This window comes from Carassius carassius, chromosome 17 (genome assembly GCF_963082965.1).
Source record: "Carassius carassius chromosome 17, fCarCar2.1, whole genome shotgun sequence".
NCBI classification, from domain to species: domain Eukaryota; kingdom Metazoa; phylum Chordata; class Actinopteri; order Cypriniformes; family Cyprinidae; genus Carassius; species Carassius carassius.
Genome location: NC_081771.1, coordinates 8,051,241 through 8,075,753, shown reverse-complemented (window position 1 = coordinate 8,075,753; position 24,513 = coordinate 8,051,241). Strand labels below are relative to the sequence as shown.

Here is a 24,513-nt window from a genome sequence, read left to right as displayed (position 1 = left end):
CCTCCTGGTGTGCTAAAAGTAAAAAAAGATCATCAGTCATTTTATTCATAAGAATTTCTTTTGTGAAATTCTGTGAAATTCTACAATTGTGGCCAATGTGTATTAGAGAAAAGTTTATTTTTATAACATGATTTTGTTGAAAAGTAAGATTTTTTATTATTGTTATTATTTCATTTTTATTTTTTACATTTATTTTGGTTTTATTTTTTATTTTTCTTTGAAAGATCAAAATGTAAAAAATATACAGGTGTATTTTCACAACCTCCTTTTATGTGACTCTCTCTCTCTCTCTCTCTCTCTCTCTCTATGTATAACATAATAAATTAAAGAAGTTTATAAAATAAAGAATTTATGAAGGAATTAATTACAAAGATATTTCTATGCATTAATTTTCTTTTTTTCTACCCCTTATGTGTGCAGGTTTACTTTGCTTGCTACAAAAAAAAATTATCTTGTTAATTTTCAGAATTTTGTTTGTCTATATTTAAAATGCATATTTGAAAGGTAGCAAAATAAATTACGACTGTGACGCTTTAAACTAGATAATAAAATAAAATAAAAATCTGAAATTTGTTTGATTTCACAAAAATAAGACGTGAATAAAAACAGCCTGAAGCTGAGGAAACACCCATGCTTATTATGATGGAGAATCAGTGTGCTCGTAGCATATAGACGGTCACACTCCCCCCAGGCCGACAGATGGCGATGATGACGCCGCGATTATTTTCAAACCTCCAGCTGATGATCACATCGCTCTGCGAAGAAGACAGCGGCTCTTTGTTTGTTTACTTTAAAGATGGATGATCAATTACATGTATTTTCTAAAAGCACTGGCAATCTAGTTTAAAACCAGACACTAGAATGTAAAATAGAAAAAGAAGAAAAAAATAAAAACAGCATGGAGGAATCGTGGGACTTTGAATTCTTGTCTCGTATGGTTGACAGTCTGGTGTCCTTTCTGTCCGAATTTGTGGATGACTGGCTGGCCAACGACACGAGAGTTGCAGTGTTTAAGATTCTGTTAAGCTGGCTCATCATCAGTCTCGTAGCCATCCACTTTGCCTGGAAAATGTACGGGAACACTGTCAACGACATGTACTACAGACAGGGTGAGTGTTGCCAAGGTGCTCTATTATATGCTGCTCCACCTAATCAATAAGAATTCCTATAAAACTGCAGCTGAGTAACGTTATAATTTTGCGCCTTTAAAAGGTTAGGCAATTAACTATGCTTGTGATAATTCATCAGGGACTGGAGGACAGAATGGCGGGACTCCTGACACTGCGCCCAACATGAGCGGATGGTAACTTTTAATTAACCAACCTTTCTAGTGTTCATTTTGAGTCAGTCAAGTAACAAAAGACTTGGAATTTAATGTATCGTTGCTTACTGATTTCCAAATTCTAACTCGGAATAAAGCCATATAATGCCTGTGTGGATGAGTTCGGGGAATTTGCTGTTGAAAAAAAAAAAAAGATTTAACGAGTGGCTTCTTATCTTGTGCCTCACAACACGTGCTACCCATTTTCAACTTAAAATTTTAAGTTTTATGTACAGACTGAGAATAGGCACAAAAGATCTTTAATTCAATTGTAATAAAAAACACTATTAATAAAACGTTATTTAAAAAAAAAAAAAAAGTAGTATAAAATTCTTAACACAATGCTGTTTTCTTTTTCCTAGGGAAAGTGGAGTTGGTGATGCCATGAAAACCCACCGTGAGTGATGTACGTGCAACTGGACTATAAGAGCACAGACACATAAGATGGACAAAGGCAATTACATTCCTTCAAGAAGACTAAATAATCATAACTTGTGCAACTGTATTGGTTTTACTCATGAAGATGACTGCGATGGACTGTGGTGCAAAACCCAGGGTCCAAACACATGAATATATATGCTACGATACCTGACAGAATGGTGCTGTGCACTGGAGAGAGAGCTTTAAAGGAGCTTGCTGTGATAAATAGCAGCTCTGAATGTTTGTAATGCTTTAATTTTTTTTTAATTTAATTCTGGAAGTTAGTAGATAGCAAAACTTAAAACATTCGCACACAGTACCATTTGACCAAAAACTGACAAGAATACTAGTCAAAATGAAGGTTCCAAATGTTCACATAGTCATCTGGTCTGTATGTAGAAGTCAAACATTTCATTTCAGTGATGAAAGAAAATGGATTTGACTGTAAGTGATAAAAAGACATTAATTGTGCCTCTTACAGTTGTCCAATAGGTTACTGCTGTTTTTTTTTCTTTTTTTGCAGTGCAAATAATAAATACAATTTGTATCTGATTGTGTATTAGATTTCTGTTATTTATTTCATAAGTAAATTGTATTTCAGTCAGTGGACAACAATAGACATTGAAAAGTACCTTACATTGGTTCAGGACCAAGCAGGAGTCATCCATAACAAGAAGAAAAACCATTACTGTCTAAATTAAGTGATAGAATGAAAAAATCTGTGAATTAGATTAGAAAGAAAAACATTTATACCTCCATAATTTTGTTCCTTCCAAATACATAACAACCTGTAGTCAAATTATTGGAAGTCTCTTTGGGCTGATGGTGGCAGCAGCATAACATGCACATCCATCACATTGGTTCCTGTCAGTCCAGGCGTGAGTAACCGTCGTCCTTCAGAGAGCTGTGAGAAAAATGTGAACGAATCATTATTGGTGAGAAAGCCATCGATGTCCAGACCTTGAGACGTGGCCTCTTCCATCAGTTCCCTGTCCACGACGGCACCAGCTGCCTCAGTGGGGCCATCCTGTCCATCGGTTCCTCCACTGAGGAACACTGTACCACACTTTACTTCATCACTACTCAGCTCAAGGCCCACCCGAAGAGCCAACTCCTGGTTCCTCCCTCCCCTGCCACTTCCTGTCAGATGCACAGTGGGTTCCCCTCCAGCCAGAAGACAGGTCGCACCCCAGCCTTCCTTCCTCTCATCTACGAGCACGTTCATGGTGCGACACAAGTCCCAGCTTTCTACCCCAACCTCTGGTCCAAGCTGAAGGATCTCTGCAGCGAGTTCTGGAGGAGGTTCCTTTTCTTGGGAGCATGCAAAATGCGAGAGTACCCCATATAGCCGTGAAACAGAGTGAACGTCACCACATACTCCTGGAGACAGAATGACGGGCCGAAGTCCTAATTCAACAGCCTTACGGCTTGCACATTCAAGAGCAATAGTGTTTGAGCCAATTACAACATTTAAAACATGGTCTTTGACTACTTCTGGCTGTTCTTTCACCTGTGACCCATAATGGGGTCTAAGCACCTCTTTAACAGAGGAAGGAAGAGAGCCAGAGAGCTTATAACGATCCAAGATATCCCAGACCTCTTCTGGCTTGGAGTCGCTCCTGACAGTTGGACCGCTGGCTATTAAATCCAGAGGATCTCCAATAACATCTGACAGAATCAATGCCACTACCTTAAAGAGAATATGATGTCAGAGTTAATATTATGCTCAAGTAACACCATTGGGTATTCCTCATGAAACTATTTTACATGTCGTTTTTTAATGTAATAGTGTTACCTGGGCTGGGTTGGCACATTGGGCAAGGCCTCCACCCTTCAACAATGACAGGGCTCGTCTTACTGTATTTAACTCCTGAATTGTGGCCCCTGCTGCTGCGAGTTTTCGTGTCACATCCTGTTTCTCCTGCAAGGTCATGGGTGGGGCTGGAGCAGGTAAAAGAGCAGAACCACCACCTGCACGTACATGTATCTTTCAGAGAATACACTTCACTTCAAATGTTATGGGTCAGTATGACTTTTTTTTTAAATAAAGTAATATTTTATTCAGCAAAGATGGATTAAATTAATCAACAGTGACACCATGTTACAAAATATTTTTATTTCAAATAAGTGTGGCTCTTTTCATCAAAGAATCCTTAATACATTTATCACTGTTTCCACAAAAATAATAAGCAGTTTTTAACACAATATTTCTTGAGCACCAAATGACAATATTATAATGACACCGAAGACTGTAGTAATGGCTGCTGAAAATTAAGCTTTGCCATCATAGGAAATAGTAGTACACCTTATCGAAGGAAAAACTGATTCTATATTAAGGAAATAAGTTATAATACCAGAGACGAGCACGAGCAGTAGATCTTTCTCAGTCAAACCACTGGCCAGTTCTCGAATACACTCTGCTGACTTCTGGGAATCTGTATCCGGTAAATTGTTCTTTGCTCCTTCCATCACTGTAATTCTGCTGTTATTCTCAAGGAGCATCTTCCTGTTCGGACATAGAAACAGTTTTTATGTAACACCCAGACTGTACTGTGTGCAGCTAAATACAAAATACAAACCTTGCTAAAAACTTGGACGTCAGGGGCTGCATGACTATATTTACTGTAGCATGAAACCTATTTGTAGCATCAGTGAATGTTTCTTGCATTGTTATATTTTCATGTCAATTAAGGAATTCCATGCCTAATTCTTATGCAGAAATAAATATATTATTTAAATCAGTATGACTTAAGTACACCAAATTATTAAAAATCATTAATTAATAATAAAACAAATTCTTGTCACATCACAGTAATGAGAAAGTTTCACATTTGTGACCATGGACCACAAAACCAGTCATAAAGGGTCAGTTTTTCAAAATTGAGATTTATACATCACCTGAAAGCTGAATAAATAAGTTTCCCATTGATTCGTGGTTTGTTAGGATAGGACAATATTTGGCCGAGATACACTATTTGAAAATCTGGAATCTGAGGGTGCAAAAAGATATTGCGAGAAAATCGCCTTTAAAACTGACCAAATAAAGTTCTTAGCACTGCATATTACTAATCAAAAATTAAGTTTTGATATATTTACAGTAGGAAACTTACAGAATATCTTCATGAAACAGGATCTTTACTTAATATCCTAATGATTTTTGGCATAAAAGAAAAATTTATCATTTTGACCCATACAATGCATTTTTGGCTATTGCTACAAATATACCCCAGCAACTTAAAAGACTGCTTTTGTGGTCCAGGGTCACATTTAAGCTACATTTATTATTATATAATCTGGGAAACCACTGACCAACTAATCAGCAAGTGATCAACTAATGAAAATCCAAGTTTATTGCTGTATAAACTGCTCACTAACCAGAGGCATATTCAAATATGTAATTTTAAAAAAAGAACTAAAATTCTTACTCTTTTCCATGTTTGCGTAGTGTCTTCTGGATACCATGAGGCACACTGACCAACCCTTTAATTAGATGGTCTCCTACAATCCTCTCTGCTTCTGCTGCCATCCCCAGCACAGCCTTTCCAAAGCCCACCAAATAAAGGTTATTGGTAAGTGTGAAACTCTGTCCACCCACAAGTAGTTTGTCTCCATGTCTCTCCAGACTCCTGCGGACCACTATGTCTGGCTGCACACCTTCAACCGCTGCAGAAAACACAGCCCGGGCTCGAGTGTCTAATGACGACATACTGCGAGAGCACAATGATGCTAAACTCACCCGCAGTGTGTGCTGCAGGTGAAGAGAACGTGAGAAAGAAAGAATCTGAGCCATAAACCAATCAAACGATCCACATCAGATGAAAAGAGCCACTTAATATCTGAGGGGAGAATAGGACAGTAATTAGATGCAGATGATCTCAAAACATTGGCTGTAAACAGATTTCAATGAATTTATGAGAACATACCAGCACACTGTTCCTAAAGCTCTTTTAAGAGCTGACAAAACCTTTTCAGAACTGCATTACACTAGAGCCTGCCCTGTGCACTGAGTGAGTAATGATTGACTAACTGCTGACCGTAGGACAGAGAAAAGTTTTCGAGCTAGACAGTAACAAGATGTTTGTGCATTAATCAAGAGTTAATCCCAAAACAGTTGGAGGCGTTACTACAATAGCCTTTGATACTAAAGTTAAAATGGTGGTCAGTTACACAACTTACACAGGATGCAACAACCTCACAGACTGCATTGGAAACACATATTTTCCTCACAAATGACATCAAAGGATTATTTTTTTCCTCAATACTCCAACTTCTGGTCACTTCAGCCATAGAAAACAACATAAAAGGTGTAAACAACGTCTTAGCGTCATTTTTATTTTTTTATCAGTCATCTCTGGTTTATACATTCACAGATTTAACGCCCCCTTTCACTGCTTGTTGTGAAAAAAAAATTGACTCACATGTGAAAAGCCCCCTCTCGATCAGCAGGGCAACAAACCATAGTTCACGAATGAAATGTCAGTGCCACTCCAAATCGGTGTTTTGAACGAATCTTTTACGTGCAACGAATCATTTAAAACACCGACTCGTTCGCTCGGTAAGTCTAACCAATGAAAGGCTCCTCCACAGCCCACACTCGAACGCTATTGGCTGAAACTACAGTCAAGGCAAGAAAACGAGTCAGTAGAGCTCAAGAACGATTCGTTCTCTTAAGATTAAATCACAAACAAACACGATAACAAAGTGACGTGTTCTGCAGATGTGAAATTATCAACAGAACAGTTCATTTAACGTATCTTACACAAATAAATTTATTATCACATAGGAACTTTAAATTACTTATTTTGTTTACCATTTTTTTACAAGTGCAAATCTTCTATGTTTACCATTAACACTGCGCCTGCGACAGTCTGTTACACTAATAAAAAGGTGGAAATTCGAGTTGAATGAAACGCAAATATGGTGCTTCAGCACTACAATGTTTTTACTTTGTGTAAAAAGACTGTTCTAATGAAACAATAACGTATTTTCTTCAGAAGGTGGCAGTATTCAATAAGTCAGCTAAACCGCATGGCAACATATTTGTAACATATATTCATAACGTGAAATTGCACACCAACGTATGTACAAATTTAGTCGTATTTCACAGTTAGGCTATTTCTGTGTCACCAAAACAGCGGAGGTGACAGCTTCATACTGTGTATGACATCATTCATCCTGTTATCAGTGTCTCCCAGCTCCATCTGTTACTCACACCCATTTGGAGAAGAGAAGCCTACAGTACAACAACAAAAGCCCTCATTTACAAGTATCAAACAACTTCACAATAACTTTCATTGTGCAGGGCTTGGGTAAACTCGGTTTTGACTAAAAACCTACATTTTGTTTAATTGTCTTTCTATTGTATTCATGGATGATCCACGGAACATATGTTCTCCATGAGTCAGAATTGATAGCCTTAAAGGGACAGTTCACCCAAAAATGAAAATTCTGTATCATTTATTACATATTATTCATGCATCACGCCATTCCAAACCTTTATTGGATTCTGTATTCGTGTGGAATAAAGATATATTTGAAAGAATGTTGGTTACTGAATAGTTTCAGTTCTTATTGACTTTTGAATTTTTATTTTATTTTATTTTATTTATTTAGTTTATTTGCTAACCAAGATTCTTCAGAATATCTTCTTTTGTGTTCCATGTCATGAGAATGACACGATGACAGAATTTTCACTTTTGCATAGACTAACCATTGAAGAGGTCAACAGTCATTGTTTCAGTCAGCAAGAAGAAATACATTTTCTACAAGTTTCTAACATTTGCCATTTTATAATGTTTTAAAATTCAGTAGCATACTTTTTTAAAATATGCAACCGATATTTGATGTACATGTTCAAAGCCTCTCAGACACAATGCTAGTTGACGGTGCTGTTCTTTTTTTGTTTGCGTTGCAGTTCTGTCATGTTTGTTTGTTGTACTATCTATTGCAGCACTTTTTTGTGTTGTCATGGATAATTGATGTACAGAAGGCTACATAATTCTCAGGTGGCTGCAGATAGCAGATGGGAAGAGGTCACTCTGCTGGCTGATATTTTCATTCTGCAGCACCGGCGACCCTCCATCATTCTCTATGCGTAGTCTCCCTTCGCATGCCTTTCGTCTCTCCCGTACTCATGGCAATCATATGCTCCGTTATTTTATATTTGGCTACTGTGTGTAGGGTATCAAGCCATTGGACATTTTCCATCAGTGATCACTTATTCACCTGAGGCCTGAGAGGAATGCAATGAGTGGATGATGGACTGGAAAGACAACCGTACAGATATGATAACAAAGAGCTGGCAGGTGACTTTCAGCACATACTAAGAGAGGCTGCGATTTATGAATACTCAGCAATAAGGAACTTCATTTGCATGACTAGAGGGTATCTGGCATCAGTACAGGGGACAAGCTTAACTCTCTGAGGTGGTTGAACTCTCACTTTCAGTAAGTGACTAAGATGAATCACTTTACTGTGTGCAATTAGATCTTCTCACTTTTTCATTAAAGCCAATATGGGGAATAATGGTAAATGGAGAAGATGGAAACAGAATTAGCAGGCTCGAATACTTTATCATATTCCATTGCACATTCATCGCCGGGGTTTTTCCCCGATTGCACCATCGCTCTTGTTATTCCATTAGAGCAAAAAAAAAGGAGAAATCTCTCTTTCTCATAACCGTATTTGGCTTGTGAGTGGCCATCTTATTGCCTTTGTGTTTTAAATATCCTGAAGCTACTGGATGGGATCTACATTCAAATATAATGCAGAATATGCATGAAGCAAAGTTCTCTGATGCTTTGTATTTGGGGTTCTGATCGTGGAATACGTAGCTGTAATTTTGAGTAATATGATACTAAATCCCTGCATAAACAAACAAATTAATAAAAAAGTAGTTTTACACAACACTACTGTTTTCTTCTTCTTCTTTTTTTCTTTTTTTTTATCCACTTGGCTCAAAAATTTGTGGGTTCCCCTTTTTTTTCAACGTATTACACGTGGACTCATTATCACGAAATGAAACCCTCAAACCATGTCATGCTGTTCCCTGTCATTTAACTGCTTTTATACAGAGCCTCACAAACAAAAGGGATTTCACAGACTTCCTGTCTCTCTTCATTACCTTTAAAAGCTGATTATTATTGTTACATTGCCTTTGCCAATTATTCCAGCTTCCCAGAAAGCCCACCTACAGTGACTCTCCTCAAGTCCCTCAAAAGACCTCAGGTTTTCAGCCTCTGAAACATGGGGAGTGACAGCTTAAGAGTTTTCATAATAAACCGACTCAATAGAAGAATCTATGTGTCTTGTAATCAAAGAGACAGATGGACAGAGACAAAAGAGAAATATGTGACTAATTTGGAAAAGGGGAAAAGCTGAAGGAAGAAGGAACAAAAACGAACACATTGGGCGATCTAATTGAAATTTTAGCTCAATCAGGAAAACCTTAAAGTTATAGTAAAGATTATCCTTTCTGGAGGAAATATAATAAATTCATTGGTCAGCAGCATGCAGGTAAATCAGAATGTTCTCCATGGGGCAGCTTCCAGTGCTCTGCTGCTAGGCAACTGCATGGGCACTATATGACTCTTCACATGACAACATTTCTTCTGATGCAATTAGGATAATTCAGAACGTTCAGCTGTTTCCTAAGTGCCTGTTGCTTTCATTTATAAATCAAATATAAAAAACAAAAATGAGCTAATTTTCCTGCTGCCAGGACTGATTTTGGCAATTCAGTACATCCATAAAAATACTTTATGATCTCTGTTAAAGTAGTGGACAAGTACATATATAATTAATAAAAAAAAACAACAACATCTTGTTTGAAAAACAAAGCTGCACACTTTTCTACTTTATTCTCAGTTTAGAACTGTAAAATTTTCTATATACTGTCTGTGTCACGGCTTATGCTGCTGGAAGGAACACGGAGCCGAGGGATAAACGAAACAAGGATTTATTAAATAAAACATAAACAAGGTAAGTCGTAAATAACAGGTGGCAAGAGGCAAGTGGCAAGTAACAGGTGACAGGTAGACAAGTTGACATTTAGACGAGTGACTAGTAACGAGTAGACCCAACAAAACAGAACTGAAAGGACAAGGCATTTATACAAGGGATAATGGGGAAACACAGGTGGATGGCATGACTAAATTAACAGGGACATGGAACACGCGGAAATGACTAGACACACCTGGGAACTAATCAAACCACACACGGAAGACAGAAACTGGGTCACAGGGGCAAAAACACACAAAATGAGTCCAGGTGTGTGACAGTACTCCCCCCTCCCGGTAGGTGCGTCCTCGCACCGTAGAAACAACAAAGGGAGGCGTGGGTGGGAACTTGGGAGGAGGTTCCGGTGGAGGACAGCCTCCCAGGAGGGGGCCAGCAGACAGGGACCACAGAGGAAGGAGCCAGGGAGGAGATGACGGAGGGAGGAGCCAGGGAGGAGACAGGAAGGATCTGAAGCAGGAGGTACCCAGCAGGACCCAGGCCACAGCCATAACGGCCCAAGGTGGGGCCGACGGTGGAAGGAGCCATGGAGGAGGAATGGTCACTGACTCCAGGGACTCGACCCACGGCAACGGAGCAAGTGGAGGAGGAGCCCGAGGCGGAGACGGAGAGCCGAAGAGCCAGGGTGACGGGGAGGAGCCGGAGGTCCTAGGCGGAACAGATGGCTCTGGTGACTGACGCGGCGCTGTGGATCCGGAAGGCCGCGGTGAGGCCAGAGTGACCGAGGACTGAGGTGTAGCCGAGGGGATGAAGGAGCCTGACGGAGCCGGAGGGACGGAGGGATGAGGCGAAGCCAGAGGAGTGGAGTCCCGAGGCATAGGATGGACGACGCCAGACCAAGGCGGAGCCGGAGGGACGAGGGAGCCAGGCAGAGCCTGCGGACTGCCGGGCCACGGCGGAGAGGAAGGAGCCATGGTGGAGCCGACGGGTCAACGGGCCGAGGCGGAGTCCAGGCCTCAGAGGCTGGAGGCGGAGGTGAGGGAGACGCCGACCAAGGCGTCGCTGGAGGATGGCGGTCCCGCTGAGCTCGCACCACAATGATGGTAGGCTGAGGGCGAGCAGAGGGGCAGCCAGACGACAGCGGAGGAGGAGGCAGGAGTGGGTGGGAGGGTGGGAATTTTGGAGGAGCAGGCATTGGAGTAAGCTCTGGGGCTGGAGCCCTTCCTGGGCTTAACGGAGGATCAGGAGCCCGTCCTGGGCTTAAAGGAGGATCAGGAGCCCGTCCTGGGCTTAACGGGGAATCAGGAGCCCTTCCTGGGCTTAACAGAGGATCAGGAGCCCGTCCTGGGCTTAACGGGGGATCAGGGGCCCGTCCTGGGCTTAACGGGGGATCAGGGGCCCGTCCTGGGCTTAACGGGGGATCAGGGGCCCGTCCTGGGCTTAACGGGGGATCAGGGGCCCGTCCTGGGCTTAACGGGGGATCAGGGGCCCGTCCTGGGCTTAACGGGGGATCAGGGGCCCGTCCTGGGCTTAACGGGGGATCAGGGGCCCGTCCTGGGCTTAACGGGGGATCAGGGGCCCGTCCTGGGCTTAACGGGGGATCAGGGGCCCGTCCTGGGCTTAACGGGGGATCAGGGGCCCGTCCTGGGCTTAACGGGGGATCAGGGGCCCGTCCTGGGCTTAACGGGGGATCAGGGGCCCGTCCTGGGCTTAACGGGGGATCAGGGGCCCGTCCTGGGCTTAACGGGGGATCAGGGGCCCGTCCTGGGCTTAACGGGGGATCAGGAGCCCGTCCTGGGCTTAACGGGGGATCAGGAGCCCGTCCTGGGCTTAACGGGGGAACAGGAGCCCGTCCTGGGCTTAACGGGGGAACAGGAGCCCGTCCTGGGCTTAACGCGGGAACAGGAGCCCGTCCTGGGCTTAACGCGGGAACAGGAGCCCTTCCTGGGCTTAACAGAGGATCCGGAGCCCGTCCTGGGCTTAACAGAGGATCCGGAGCCCGTCCTGGGCTTACAGGAGGATCAGGAGCCCGTCCTGGGCTTAACGGGGGAACAGGAGCCCGTCCTGGGCTTAACGGGGGAACAGGAGCCCGTCCTGGGCTTATAGGAGGATCAGGAGCCCGTCCTGGGCTTAACGGGGGAACAGGAGCCCGTCCTGTGCTTAACGGGGAATCAGGAGCCCTTCCTGGGCTTAACAGAGGATCTGGCATAGGTGAATTGGAACCCCCCTCATTTTGACCCATTTGGCGCTCCATATTTTGCTCCCTCGTGGTGGGCAGTGTCGCCGGCTCTCGCACCTGGTCTGACGGGATGCTCTCTGGCTCTCCGTCATCGGTGGGCTCGGGCTTATGCCTCGTACCGTGGGGAGATTGTAGGCTGGGCTCTGGGTCCAAAATGGACCTGTCGAGATCCTCCATTGGGCCGACCGTGAGAGGTGACCCATTTCTCACCAGATTCCACTCTATGAAAGCGGCGAAATCCTCCCGAGGACCATCTTCGGGCGACAACGCTCTGCACCTGGAGTTCAGGCTGGCGTGATAAAAGGTGCAGAGCGCGTGGTCCGGGTAGCTGGTGGCATTAGCTATCCAGAGAAACCGTCTGGTATGGTCCTCGAGAGACAGTCCCTCCTGCTCCAGCAGGAGGAGGAGGTATTCGGGGCGATAGAGGGGATCCATGACACACTACGGAAACAAAAAGACTGTGAAAAAACGGAAAACAAAACGGAGGGAAAACACGCAGTTTTTAACTTCTTGGGTCGGGTCTTCTGTCACGGCTTATGCTGCTGGAAGGAACACGGAGCCGAGGGATAAACGAAACAAGGATTTATTAAATAAAACATAAACAAGGTAAGTCGTAAATAACAGGTGGCAAGAGGCAAGTGGCAAGTAACAGGTGACAGGTAGACAAGTTGACATTTAGACGAGTGACTAGTAACGAGTAGACCCAACAAAACAGAACTGAAAGGACAAGGCATTTATACAAGGGATAATGGGGAAACACAGGTGGATGGCATGACTAAATTAACAGGGACATGGAACACGCGGAAATGACTAGACACACCTGGGAACTAATCAAACCACACACGGAAGACAGAAACTGGGTCACAGGGGCAAAAACACACAAAATGAGTCCAGGTGTGTGACAGTCTGTACATAATTTTGGACTGTTTATTATTATTATTATTATTATTATTATTATTATTATTATTATTATTATTATTATTATTAAAGCATAAATTAAATCCAATGCAGGTCTTTATAAAAATTATTGTTGTTTTTAAAAAAGTTTCTTATGCTCACCAAGACTGCATTAATTTGATAATAAATAAAAACAATAATATTGTTAAATGTATTTACATTTTTAAATATCTGCTTCTATTTTAATATATTTTATAATGTAATTTATTTCTCTTTTTACAGCAGCCATTATTCAGGTACTCTTGGTCTTCAGTGTTACATGAACCTTCAACAATCATTTTAATATGCTGATTTGGTGCCCCAAATTTCTTTTATTATTATTATCAGTATTGAAAACAGCTGTGCTGCTTAAAATGTTTATGGAAACTGTGATCCACTTTTTCAATGGCTAGAATGTTCAAAAGAACAACGTATATTGAAATCTTTGCTGTATAAAAGTTTTAATTTCTTGTTTTAAAAATAAGCTGTATATTAATACAAAATTTTACTGTACTTATAATTAATATATATATATATATATATATTATACATATAGCCATGTCTTAAATCAAGCTGAGTATGCACTTTGCTCTTTTTATGACTTGTCAAGTTCAGGAAACCTGCATAGACAATCAATTAACGTACTTTCCTTTTAAACAATGTAAAGGTATTTTAGTTAGCTGCTGTATTTTTACTGTAATTGGAGGAAATGTGGTTTTAGCATGCATGATTTTTCATGACAGTGGCGTATTATTTCTTCTGAGCATCAGCCACATCCTGTTTCCTGTTCACTTTGGTTAAAAAGAACCCTAGTTATCTTCTAAGAATGGACAATTCCATTACTCTGCACAACTGAGTGACAGAAACAGAGATATTTGAGATTACCACGTCTTTGTGCGCAGGAAGAGTGTTGCCCATTTATGGACCGTCAGAAGCAAAGTGCTGAAGCAGCAAGTGTTAAATGATTAAATTTGATTTATTTCCTTAATTTGTTCAAGGGTGGCAGTTACTTCAAAATTATCAGCAAGTTTCAAGGTAAACAAAGAAAGAAAAGTTGATGCTGAAATACTATTTATTCTCAGAATGACTCTTAAAACAGTGAGTCAGTAGTTGCTGTAAAAAATGCCTGAAGAAGACACAAATCTCTCCATCTGTTTCAGTGATGCCAGCCTTAGATGAAAATGACCTTTGACCATGGCAGTTAACCTTAGTATGATAGAAAATCAGCCCACATACACTCTCAGGTTCTGAAACCCTCACATTCACCCCTGCATTCAGAGACTGTCTCTTCTTTGACAGTTTTACTGCCTCTTAATGATTAAACAGGAACTAAATCATGTCTAGGCAAACAGAAACTGAAATAACTCAGGCCATAATGATATTTAAGAGCATCCCCTTCACATTTGAAGTATCCCCAGAGCGCACATCTATATTTTCAAATGAGTCAGTGTTGTGACAGCAGCATCAAGTGAATGTAAATCAACCTATATCTTAATGCTATAAAAAAATCAACTTTGCCAAGTCTAATTTTCAGATGCATTATTTAACATGACTTTCCTATGAATGTTTACTTGATTTGTGTAACTTGATTGTCATAGCATCTGCTTCAGACCAAAAAAAAAAAAAAAAGAAGGGTTGCATTGAGCTCTTGAGAGAAATGGATGTAAAACACAGCAAATATTGTATTCTCTCTAGCATGTGAATTATTTTAAGTTTTTAAGGATGTTACCTGCTGTCAGATGTAGTGGTTCAACATCACCTTCACCAGAGGGGTCTAATGCTGTGGTGGCATAATTACTTTTATCAGGGCCCCCTGTCTGGGATGAATTATTTCATTTCATTCCTTTTTCAGAACATCTCAAGGATTCCAGAGCTTTATCCCCCTCCATCTTTGAATAAATATGTGGGATTAACTGTGATAAAACTACAAAGAACCTGAGACATTTCTTCTCTTCTTCTTCTTCTTCTTCTTCTTCTTCTTCTTCTTCTTCTTCTTCTTCTTCTTCTTCTACTTCTTCTTCTACTTCTTCTTCTTTGACAAGACTGATGGCTTAATCCAAAGCAAGTGAATTGTAAAGATTTTTCTGTCAACATAACACATTTAGGAAAGCCCTTAATAGCCTTGTGTTTTTTAAGTGCTTTGCATTCAAATATTTTCTGGATCTTATTTACCAGACCACTTCATTAGGCTGGGGCTCATGCACAACAGAATGGATTCCCATCTGAGGAACACATCTTTTTTTTTTTTTTTTCGTTAGGATGTATTCTAGCAGTATATTTACATTTTATTTGATTTCATTTTTTTTAAATAAAAATGGTTTTATTGGTTGCTACTGATTTTACTGCAGAATGGGTTATTTCACCCTAAAATAAAAACTCATTTCTCTCTCCATATAACTGTGAGCTGTTTGAGCACACAAGACAAGATATTAGACAGAATCGCACTGCGCTAATGAAAGTAAATAGACACGGGTGCTGTCAAGCTCCAAATAAACATCATGAAAACAGTTTGAAGTCCTATTATGGATTTGTGAGAGGAATGTTCAAGATGTTTCCTCCTCTGAAACATGCACAGGTATGATCAGAATTCCCTTTATATGTATGTGAAACACACATCAACACACTTAATTGGCCATTCTTTTCATCCTCAGTCACACAAAAGGTACAAGAAACCATAAATGTTAAAAAAAGAAGATGCAAACCTTTAAGAGAGCCCTTTCTTCCTTTAAAGTTTAAACCGTCACCATTTCTGCAGAAATTGGGTCAACAGAAGTGTGAGGGAGTGGGGCTGCCTTTGAAGATGTCCTTTAACCCATAAATACTGCATTGAGTGTGGGAGCAGATATAGCTACCCATGGTAGAGGGAGACAACTGGAAGCGAGAGGTGAGGATTGATGGATTTTCTCTGTAATGTGGCACTTTTATTGTCCAGGGACACCTGATAAGGGGCAGAGGTTTCCTTCATCCCATTATCAAGTTGTTCCACAGATACCGCAGGAACATCATCGTCTCGTTTGAGCAGGAAGTGAGAATCTGCCATGGTCAAATCATCTGTGCTCTTACAGGCGACATCCATTCATCAGAGCTGTCTTCAAATGTCAGTGCAAGAAGCATCTGTTTCAGCAAAGCAACTCACTTAATGCTCATTGTGTGCAGAGTTAAAATTTAAATATTTTGCTTAAATATGACTGGTGACGGGATCAAATTCAGCATGAATGCATCAAATAAAGTCTCAAATGCCTATTTTCTCTCATTTGAAATGTAAAAATGGGTTTGAGCTGTATTGGGGTAGAGTACAGACAAAAGCCTGATAAATCTCAGAGTACTGCTGGGAAACTAAAAACACACCGCAAGCCAATTGAAACTGTTAATTAGGTCCTAAGAGAAATCTCTTCCAGTGCAAACTCACAGCATACAATTCATACATTTAACACATAATTAACAATGCTGGAATATTTTTTCGAAGACGTCTGTGAGATTTTGTTTCTCGCATTTATTTTTAAACCATATCACTTTATCCTCACAGCTTGAAACATCCACAGGAATAAAATGTAAAACATTTAAAAATAATAGGCTGATAAGCTGTATTTAGCAATATGAAATATTAAAATTTAAATGAGCTGTTTTCTCTTTTAATATATTTTAAAATGTCATTTTTGATGGCATAGCTGAATTATCAGAAGTTTCAGCATCATTTGATCTTTCAGAAATCATTCTAATATGCTGATTTGGTCCTCAAAAAACATGTCTTGCTGTTAGCCATGCTGTTAAATTTTTTATTGTTTTATTATTTTTGGTAGAAATTATAATGCAATTTTTCATTATTTTATGAATAGTTCAAAAGAATAGCATTGATCAGAATTTTTAAATAAATATTTTTAATTAAGTATATATATATATATATATATATATATATATATATATATATATATATAATTTTTTTTTTTTTTTTTTGTAATTAAAAGTGACAGTAAATTAATTTAATTTACTGTCACTTTGATAAATTTAATAATGCATCCTTGCGGAAAGTATAAAATTCTTGCAAAAAATAAATAAATACAATTACTAACCCTATACTTTTGTAATTTTTACATAAGTATACTGTAAAATATGAAATATTTATGATTTATATATAGAGTATAAATATATAATATATGTAATTTATAAGACTATAAAATAGAGTTATGCAGGCACTCATGACTGTGCTGTACTGTGAATATACTCACAATTAAAGGGCATTGTTAGGTACAAAGCACAGATGGACTGTCATGAGACAAAAAGTCAGAGAGAAGGACAGGTGCACTCTGCAGGAAGTCATGGAGGTCCCCAGTATGAGTGTGAAGTCCCACTGCAACAAAATAAAAATCACTCTGTAAAGATGAAACTCTTGCAGTCAGTGTCCACTGTTGAGTAATACCAAACCCACCCTTTCATCCTCACACTTTCATCATAGCAGAGGTTGTTGACACATGGGTTTGAGAAGATCTCTCTGTCCCTGTCTCCATTCTCAGTCTGTCTTTCAAAAAAGATGTTTTAAACATCAAGCAGAAAGCTCTTGACCTTTATACAACACTGATGCTCAAAATAAAGCTCTCATAAAAAAGCTAAATAAATTTGAATCAAAGTATATACAGATTCTGAGAAAGAAAAACAAAAACATAAATTTACAAAACTTACTTTCATGTCCTACATTTAGCTTAAATTAAGATATTTTTAAAATATAAATGTACAATAGTTAACATTAATATTCACAAGCATCTAAGCAGACAGGAAAACAGGTGACACACAGATTTTGATGAACATAATACATTATTATCTATTAAAATATAAAGTAGTTTCTTAAAGGCTCACATTTTGCTGGACTATTTTATGCATATTGAGAGTGCACCTTCTATACTTTATTATGAACAATATTTTGTGTTCAGCAAATAGACATACTGTACAGTACATGCTCACATCTGTTTAATAGGCCACAAAATGAAATCACTTACTATTTATCTTTATGGCACTTAATGCTAATAACCCATTTAAAGTGTTTACGATGAAGGAGCTGCAGTACATGTAAACTTAAAAGGGAATTGAAAGTGCACTATTTTTCCCCACTCAGAAGCCCTAAAAAAAGATTAATTGAGGTCTAAAAATGGCTACTGCGACTGTGTGGGTGATCGGCTTGGTAAACAAGCCTTTTCTCAAAGTGGGACAGTTTCATCATTTAAAAAAAGAGAGAGATTCTATTTAAAAAGCTAGTAATTTTGAGGGCATTGCTTGATATAATTTAAACAAATAAGCTATCTAAAACAAAGTATATAATCAGACAAAACATTCTTGCAATGATCATTATGCTTCAGTTTAACAATGCAATATTTTTACCCAAATGACCTGTTTCCGTAAAGGTCCAAAGTGGATTTAGGGCTGCTTTAAAGAGTATTTTTATTTTCGTAAGCCAAATTGAAGATGTCAGGCAGCGCACAGAGGCTTGGCTTCCCACACACTGTGAGGGGAGATTAAATTCTTATTAATTTCTCACAGCTAGAGGTGGTGGCTATGGGCTAGTTTGATGAGCAATGTTAGTCTTACAGCGATCCATGGCACAAGGGAGGTCACTAAAGCTTTGGTTTGACCTGGGTCAACCCATGGTTCTTACATTTCTTGAACAGTATCTTTAATAACTAATTTTAGGTTGTGCATAATTGCTGCTTTATCGAAAGAAACATGTTTTCAGTAACGTGTTTTCAAAAGTTTTCTTCCTACTTGAGAAATGTATAATTTTTTCAATTCTATCTGTATTCTTAGGTGATAATTGGGTGTTGATGACCAACATTTATGGAACTGACAAGTCTAGTGTGGAGACACTGTGGGATATGGTGGTACAAGAATAGTCTGCAACATTAAGTCCAACATTTCCCCCCATTTCTACAAAACACAACAACATGAATTTTTCTGGAAGTTGCATTTAAATTCCACCATAGGCTCAAAACGGTTTTTGTATAGGTGTGATTCTTCTGCATCTGACAGTATTCACATTAAACATAGCTGTCCATGTCAGATTCCTCTTCGGATGCATGCAGAATGGCTTATGGTAGATGCTATCATGGTTAATTTGCCATCAATATTCAGTAGCTTCACACTCAAGACTTTTTTTTTACACCTCTGAGAGGCTACAAGGTGTTTTTTGCAGCTTTTTGCCTGCAGGGAGTTGACCTTGTCAGTGATATTTCTGTCTGAGTGCCTGGAGGCATCTCACAGACGCCACTGCCAGTTTTGGTAGGTAGAGAAATGGCGGGTTGCTGCAGAAACAGGACCGCTGGGAGGGGACATACAGCAGATTCCTGCAGACTGAAATTCAGCACGTCTGCAGAATAAAGATAGACTGTAAAGAGCAACTGCAGCCATACTGGTTTTTCAATGCTGATCTGATAATCTGATTAAAATAAGCTTCAGATAATTCAATTAAATAAATTCAGTGATTACCTGGAATAGCTCACCCCAAAATCTATATTTTCTAAAGTTTACCCTCAGGCTACCCAAGATGTAGACGAGTTTGATAATAGGAAGAAATTTGGAGAAATGTAGCATTAAATAACTATTGAGTTCTCTGTAATGCAGTGAATGGGTGCCATCAGAATGAGATTCCAAACAGCTGATAAAAGCTTCACAATAATCCACAAAAACTATAATTATAAAAATAATTATTAAATGTGACTCCAGTGTATCAGTTAATGTCTAGTGAAAAGAAAACAACATTTTTTAGCAAATTTTCATCATTGCTTTCAGAACTTTAAATGTGGCAAAATATTAAATAAAATACAATAAATTTATAAAATGACATAAAATAAAATGACAAAATTAAATGACATAAAATTAAATCAAATTAAATTAAAAAATTCAGTTTAGAGCTGTCCAAAATAAATGGCCCTGCTTTCTTTAATACTTTATTTTATTTTAAATAACTACATAAATTTTTCTAAATAAAAAACAAATTATAAACAAAACAAAATCATATTTTAACAAATGAAAAGTGTGCATACTGTTTATACATTTTAAGGAAACAGAGAACTTATAGGCTTTATAAAAGAACAAGAAGAAAGGAAGAAAGAAAGAAAGAAAGAAAAAAGACCAAGACCTACACCTCATAGTCTTAAAGGGATACTCCACCCCAAAATTAAAATTCTGTCATTAATCACTTACCCACATGTCGTTCCAACCCTGTAAAAGATTTGTTCATCATCGGAACACAATTTAAGATATTTTGGATTAAAACCGGGAAGCTTTTTACTGTCCCATAGACTTCCAAGTAAGTTACTCTGTCAAAGTCCAGAAAAGTATGAAAGATGTGGTCAATAGTCCATCTGCAATCAGTGGTTCAACTGTAACATTATGAAGCGACAATAATATTTTTTGTTCAAGAAGAATGAGCTGAACAAAGGCAGCGTACGCTCTTCTGTGCCAGCCGTGCAACAAGGTTGAGCTATTTTCTTTCAAATCAAAGTGTAAATACACGTAAAAAATTTATCCGTGTGTCGCGGCTGACACAGAAGAACGTCATTGCCTGCGTTCAGCTCAAAATCTCTAAAATAGCGCTAGGGGGATGTAGAGAGAAACAGAGGAGATGAATTGTTGAATAAAGTCATTATTTTTGTTTTCTTTGTGTACAAAAGTATTCTCATTGCTTCATAACGTTACGGTTGAATTTACTTACTTGGCAGTCTATGGGACAATCTCAAGTCTCCCAGTTTTCATCCAAAATATCTTAAATATCCAAAATATCTTAAATTGTTGATTGTGAAATGCGACGCAAGGCGCAGCACAAGTGTGTTTGCTAATTTCGGTCCGGTGCCGTTCGCATTTTCAAGTCCAGTGCTACGTCGTTTCATTAGCAAATGCTATGACTGCACCATAGACCAACTCAAACCTGGTCTGAAGTCTGGTGCAAATGTTTTTTTCTTTGTTATTTAAAGAGCATGTTAGTATAGGCGGGTCCACAATGCGCGTACACGCTGCTTATTAAACACAGGGACGCACAGCAGCACACAAACATGCCAAATATGAAACATTAAAGGATTACAATGTATAATAATTTTTTGTAGGTTAATTATATATATATATATATATATATATATATATATATATATATTCACATATTCTGCTCTTATCTGTATATAAAACACTATATTCTTGCACTTCTGGTTAGATGCTAACTGAATTTAATTAGCTCTGTACTTATACTATGCATAATGACAATAAAGTTTAATCTAATCTAAAAAAAATCTAATCAATACATACAATACGTTATATGTATGTGTTATATGACTTTGTATCACACTTTAACCAATATTGCTAGGTATTTTGCTAATGATTCTGTGTTTTTTTTTTCAGTCTATTGCATTGCATTACATCCTGTCAGTATGATAGCACTTGGCATGAAGTCAGGGGTAGCTGACAGAAAGCAATTAAACACCTGAACAGCCCAAGGAGGAACCTCCTCCAGTTTAATTCTTTGGCAAATCCTTAGCTCTATGTGTGGGTGATTCTTAATTATTCCTCAGAATCCTTTTCACCTGGCTCAATGTATTGAGTCTCTAGCAATCTTTCAGTCTTGGCCCATGAAAGTGGTATAGGTTAGGTCCCTGAAGAGGCAAAAGAGCTTCATTAGAAAGACGTAATTTTCTCTCTGAGATGAAATGGTAATTGCTGATAAAAGTTTCTTTGGCCATAAAGAAATTATGATAGACTGTAAGAGTGGTATAGTCTGTTCTATACCTCACAGTGGAATTATTTGACTGCTTAATGGTGTTTTTCCTTAACTATTGGTAAACCGACCAATCAACACATTATTCAGCTTATTGCATAACTACTCATTAATAAATATGTGGATATTTAATACCGATGAAAAGACAATATTTAAACATTTTACCTGTATATTATCTTAAAGTTTTCACTAAGAAAAAAAGGTCCATTACAGTGTGTACACAACAACTGTCCTTGAAAAAAGATGAGCACTACAATAACATTACAATAGGCTAATGTTAATATGGAAGTCAGCGAAGCCAGTAAACTGAGACACTATCAGTGTTGGGTAAGTTACTCTAAACAAAAAATGTTTTAAATTACTTAATTACTAATTACATCTTCAACAGTATAATGAGATTAATGTACAAATTTCTCTCTCCAAAAAGTAGTTTATTACTTATTACTAATTACTTTCTAAATCCTATATCAACCTCGACAAGTTAATGATATAAGGATAGACATGAAAAGGTTCTTTTAATTCCTTCAAATAAATAATAGAGTACTACGTAAATTATTCTGGTCACTGTCAATATCGGTGTTACAGAGAACACAGGAGAGAGAACCAAGTGCAGGTATGTGACTTTATTAAAGGGCAAATCCAAAGGGTTAAACAGTCCAGGCAGGGTCAAAACCGGTAAATCCAAACATCACATAAACAAGGCAAGGCAAGGCAAGGCAAGGCATTGACGGACATGAATTAACATTTAACATTAAACAAGGACTCCGTGACTAAGACTCAGACAGACCAGGTATAAATACACAAAAGGATGATGGGGAAACAGGAGACAGGTGGGGAACAATCAATTAACTAAACAAGGAGGAAGGTGACCAAATAAGGAGACAGGAAGTGATAAATGATAAACACTGTGGGACGGAGGGCCAGACTAACAGAAAGGAACAGGGACCGACATTAACACAAAAACAAAAGGAAAAAAAACAAAAAAAAAAAAACATGAAGCCCCCCAGGGCGGAGCAGAAGACCACCACACCCTTGTGGTCAAGGCCAGAGTCCTCCAGGGCGGAGCGGAAGACCACCACAACCGTGTAGTCAGGGCAAACGCCCCCCAGGGCGAAACAGAAGACCACCACGTCCGTGTGGTCAGAGCGGAAGCCTCCCAAGGCGGAGCGGAAGACCACCACGTCCGTGTGGTCAGAGCGGAAACCCCCCAGGGCGGAGCAGAAGACCACCACGTCCGTGTGGTCAAGGCCAGAGTCCTCCAGGGTGGAGCAGATGACCACCACGCCCCTGTGGTCGATGCCGGAGTCCAACAGGGCGGAGCAGCAGACCACCCAGTGACTTGACTTGACTCTGAAAGTTCAACGGTGACTGGCCCTGACTCCGGAGGACCAACGGTGACTGGCCCTGACTCCGGAGGACCAACGGTGACTGGCCCTGACTCCGGAGGACCAGCGGTGACTGGCCCTGAATCTGGAGAGGTCACTGGCCCCTGACTCGCCTCTGGAGGGTCAACTGGAACCTGACTCGACTCTGGACTGCCTGTGGAGACTTGAGACGCCTCGGCTTCGGGCACCGCCTCTGGAACGGACTCGGGCACTGCCTCGGACTCCGGAACAGCATCGTGCACCGCCTCGGCCTCTGGAACAGCATCGTGCACCGCCTCGGCCTCCGGAACAGCATCGGGCACCGCCTCGGCCTCCGGAACAGCATCGGGCACCGCCTCGGCCTCCGGAACAGCATCGGGCACCGCCTCGGCCTCCGGAACAGCATCGGGCACCGCCTCGGCATCGGGCACCGCCTCGGCATCGGGCACCGCCTCGGCATCGGGCACCGCCTCGGCCTCCGGAACAGCATCGGGCACCGCCTCGGCCTCCGGAACAGCATCGGTCACCGCCTCGGCATCGGGCACCGCCTCGGCCTCCGAAACAGCATCGGGCACCGCCTCGGTCTCCGGAACAGCATCGGGCACCGCCTCGGGAACTTCCTCTGGGCTTTGAGGAACGGTAGACGCCTGTCTCCTCCTCCTCCGCCCTCTATGTTGGCGAGTCGGTGACACCATGTCTGGGGACTCAGGCGTTGAGTCGGCCATCTTGTGCTGTGGTTGCAAGCTGGCGGCCATCTTGTGCTGTGGCGCTGGGCTGGCGGCCATCTTGTGCTGTGGCGCTGGGCTGGCGGCCATCTTGTGCTGTGGCTCTGGGCTGGCAGCCATCTTGTGCTGTGGCTCTGGGCTGGCAGCCATCTTGTGCTGTGGCTCTGGGCTGGCAGCCATCTTGTGCTGTGGCTCTGGGCTGGCAGCCATCTTGTGCTGTGGCTCTGGGCTGGCAGCCATCTTGTGCTGTGGCTCTGGGCTGGCAGCCATCTTGTGCTGTGGCTCTGGCTCAGCAGCCATGACGTTAACCGTCTTGGGAATCTCTAGGATCTTGGACAGCGTAGCGAAATAGTCCAAGAATGAGTCAGCGGCCCTCTTGGGCGTTGGCGCTGAGCTGGCGGCCATCTTGCACCGTGGCGCTGGACTTGTGATCGCCTTGGGTTGTGGTGCTGTGTTGGCGTCCATCCTGCCTCGTGGCGCTGGACTAGCGGCCATCATGGGCAGTGACGCCACTGTGGCGGACGTGCGCTTCCTCTCTCCTCTCCGTCCGCCATGGTGAGACGGTGGCTCTAATCCATCCCACACGAGCCCCGGGTCGAAGGGCGGCCCTGGTTGAGAGCGGTGCTGAGTATCCTCTCGACCACTCCCTCCTCGGCGACCTCCTCTGGTTCCCCGGAAAACCACCAGGCGAGTTCCTTCAAATCCATTCCTCTCCCGCACTGTGGCTGGGGAGGAGACATAAGCCGACATACCGCTGGCTCTTGTAGTGACGGAGTCCTTCTGTCAATATCGGTGTTACAGAG

At 40.8% G+C, this 24,513-nt stretch overlaps 2 protein-coding genes across 4 annotated transcripts; one reads left to right on the top strand and one right to left on the bottom strand.

Annotated features, from left to right (window-relative positions):
• The first annotated feature begins 694 nt into the window (after positions 1–694).
• On the top strand, positions 695–2,298 carry LOC132160915 (T-cell leukemia translocation-altered gene protein homolog). The gene is made up of 3 exons (XM_059570660.1): positions 695–1,109; positions 1,249–1,303; positions 1,684–2,298. The coding sequence occupies exons 1-3, from the start codon at positions 899–901 to the stop codon at positions 1,724–1,726; spliced, it is 309 nt and encodes a 102-aa protein (XP_059426643.1). The 5' UTR covers positions 695–898; the 3' UTR covers positions 1,727–2,298.
• Positions 2,294–6,281, bottom strand: glyctk (glycerate kinase). 3 transcript variants are annotated; one of them, XM_059570657.1, is made up of 5 exons: positions 6,160–6,281; positions 5,167–5,577; positions 4,096–4,247; positions 3,537–3,712; positions 2,294–3,431 (listed from the first exon to the last, which is right to left on the bottom strand). In XM_059570657.1, the coding sequence occupies exons 2-5, from the start codon at positions 5,529–5,531 to the stop codon at positions 2,541–2,543; spliced, it is 1,584 nt and encodes a 527-aa protein (XP_059426640.1). In that variant the 5' UTR covers positions 5,532–5,577; positions 6,160–6,281; the 3' UTR covers positions 2,294–2,540. The 3 variants fall into 3 exon arrangements, with proteins under 3 accessions (XP_059426640.1, XP_059426641.1, XP_059426642.1); XM_059570658.1 differs by lacking the exon at positions 6,160–6,281 and adding an exon at positions 5,671–5,853 and having other exon boundaries at positions 5,167–5,569; XM_059570659.1 differs by lacking the exon at positions 6,160–6,281 and having other exon boundaries at positions 5,167–5,404; positions 5,478–5,576.
• Positions 6,282–24,513: the final 18,232 nt, after the last annotated feature.

Excerpts from the sequence above, each read along its gene's own strand:
- LOC132160915 (XM_059570660.1), top strand. The coding sequence starts at position 899 with ATGGAGGAATCGTGGGACTTTGAATTCTTGTCTCGTATGGTTGACAGT. Across the intron at positions 1,110-1,248 it reads CGACATGTACTACAGACAGG|GGACTGGAGGACAGAATGGC; the intron begins GTGAGTGTTGCC and ends ATAATTCATCAG. Across the intron at positions 1,304-1,683 it reads GCGCCCAACATGAGCGGATG|GGAAAGTGGAGTTGGTGATG; the intron begins GTAACTTTTAAT and ends TCTTTTTCCTAG.
- glyctk (XM_059570657.1), bottom strand. The coding sequence starts at position 5,531 with ATGGCTCAGATTCTTTCTTTCTCACGTTCTCTTCACCTGCAGCACACA. Across the intron at positions 4,248-5,166 it reads CTACGCAAACATGGAAAAGA|GAAGATGCTCCTTGAGAATA; the intron begins GTAAGAATTTTA and ends ATGTCCGAACAG. Across the intron at positions 3,713-4,095 it reads ACTGCTCGTGCTCGTCTCTG|GTGGTGGTTCTGCTCTTTTA; the intron begins GTATTATAACTT and ends ATGTACGTGCAG.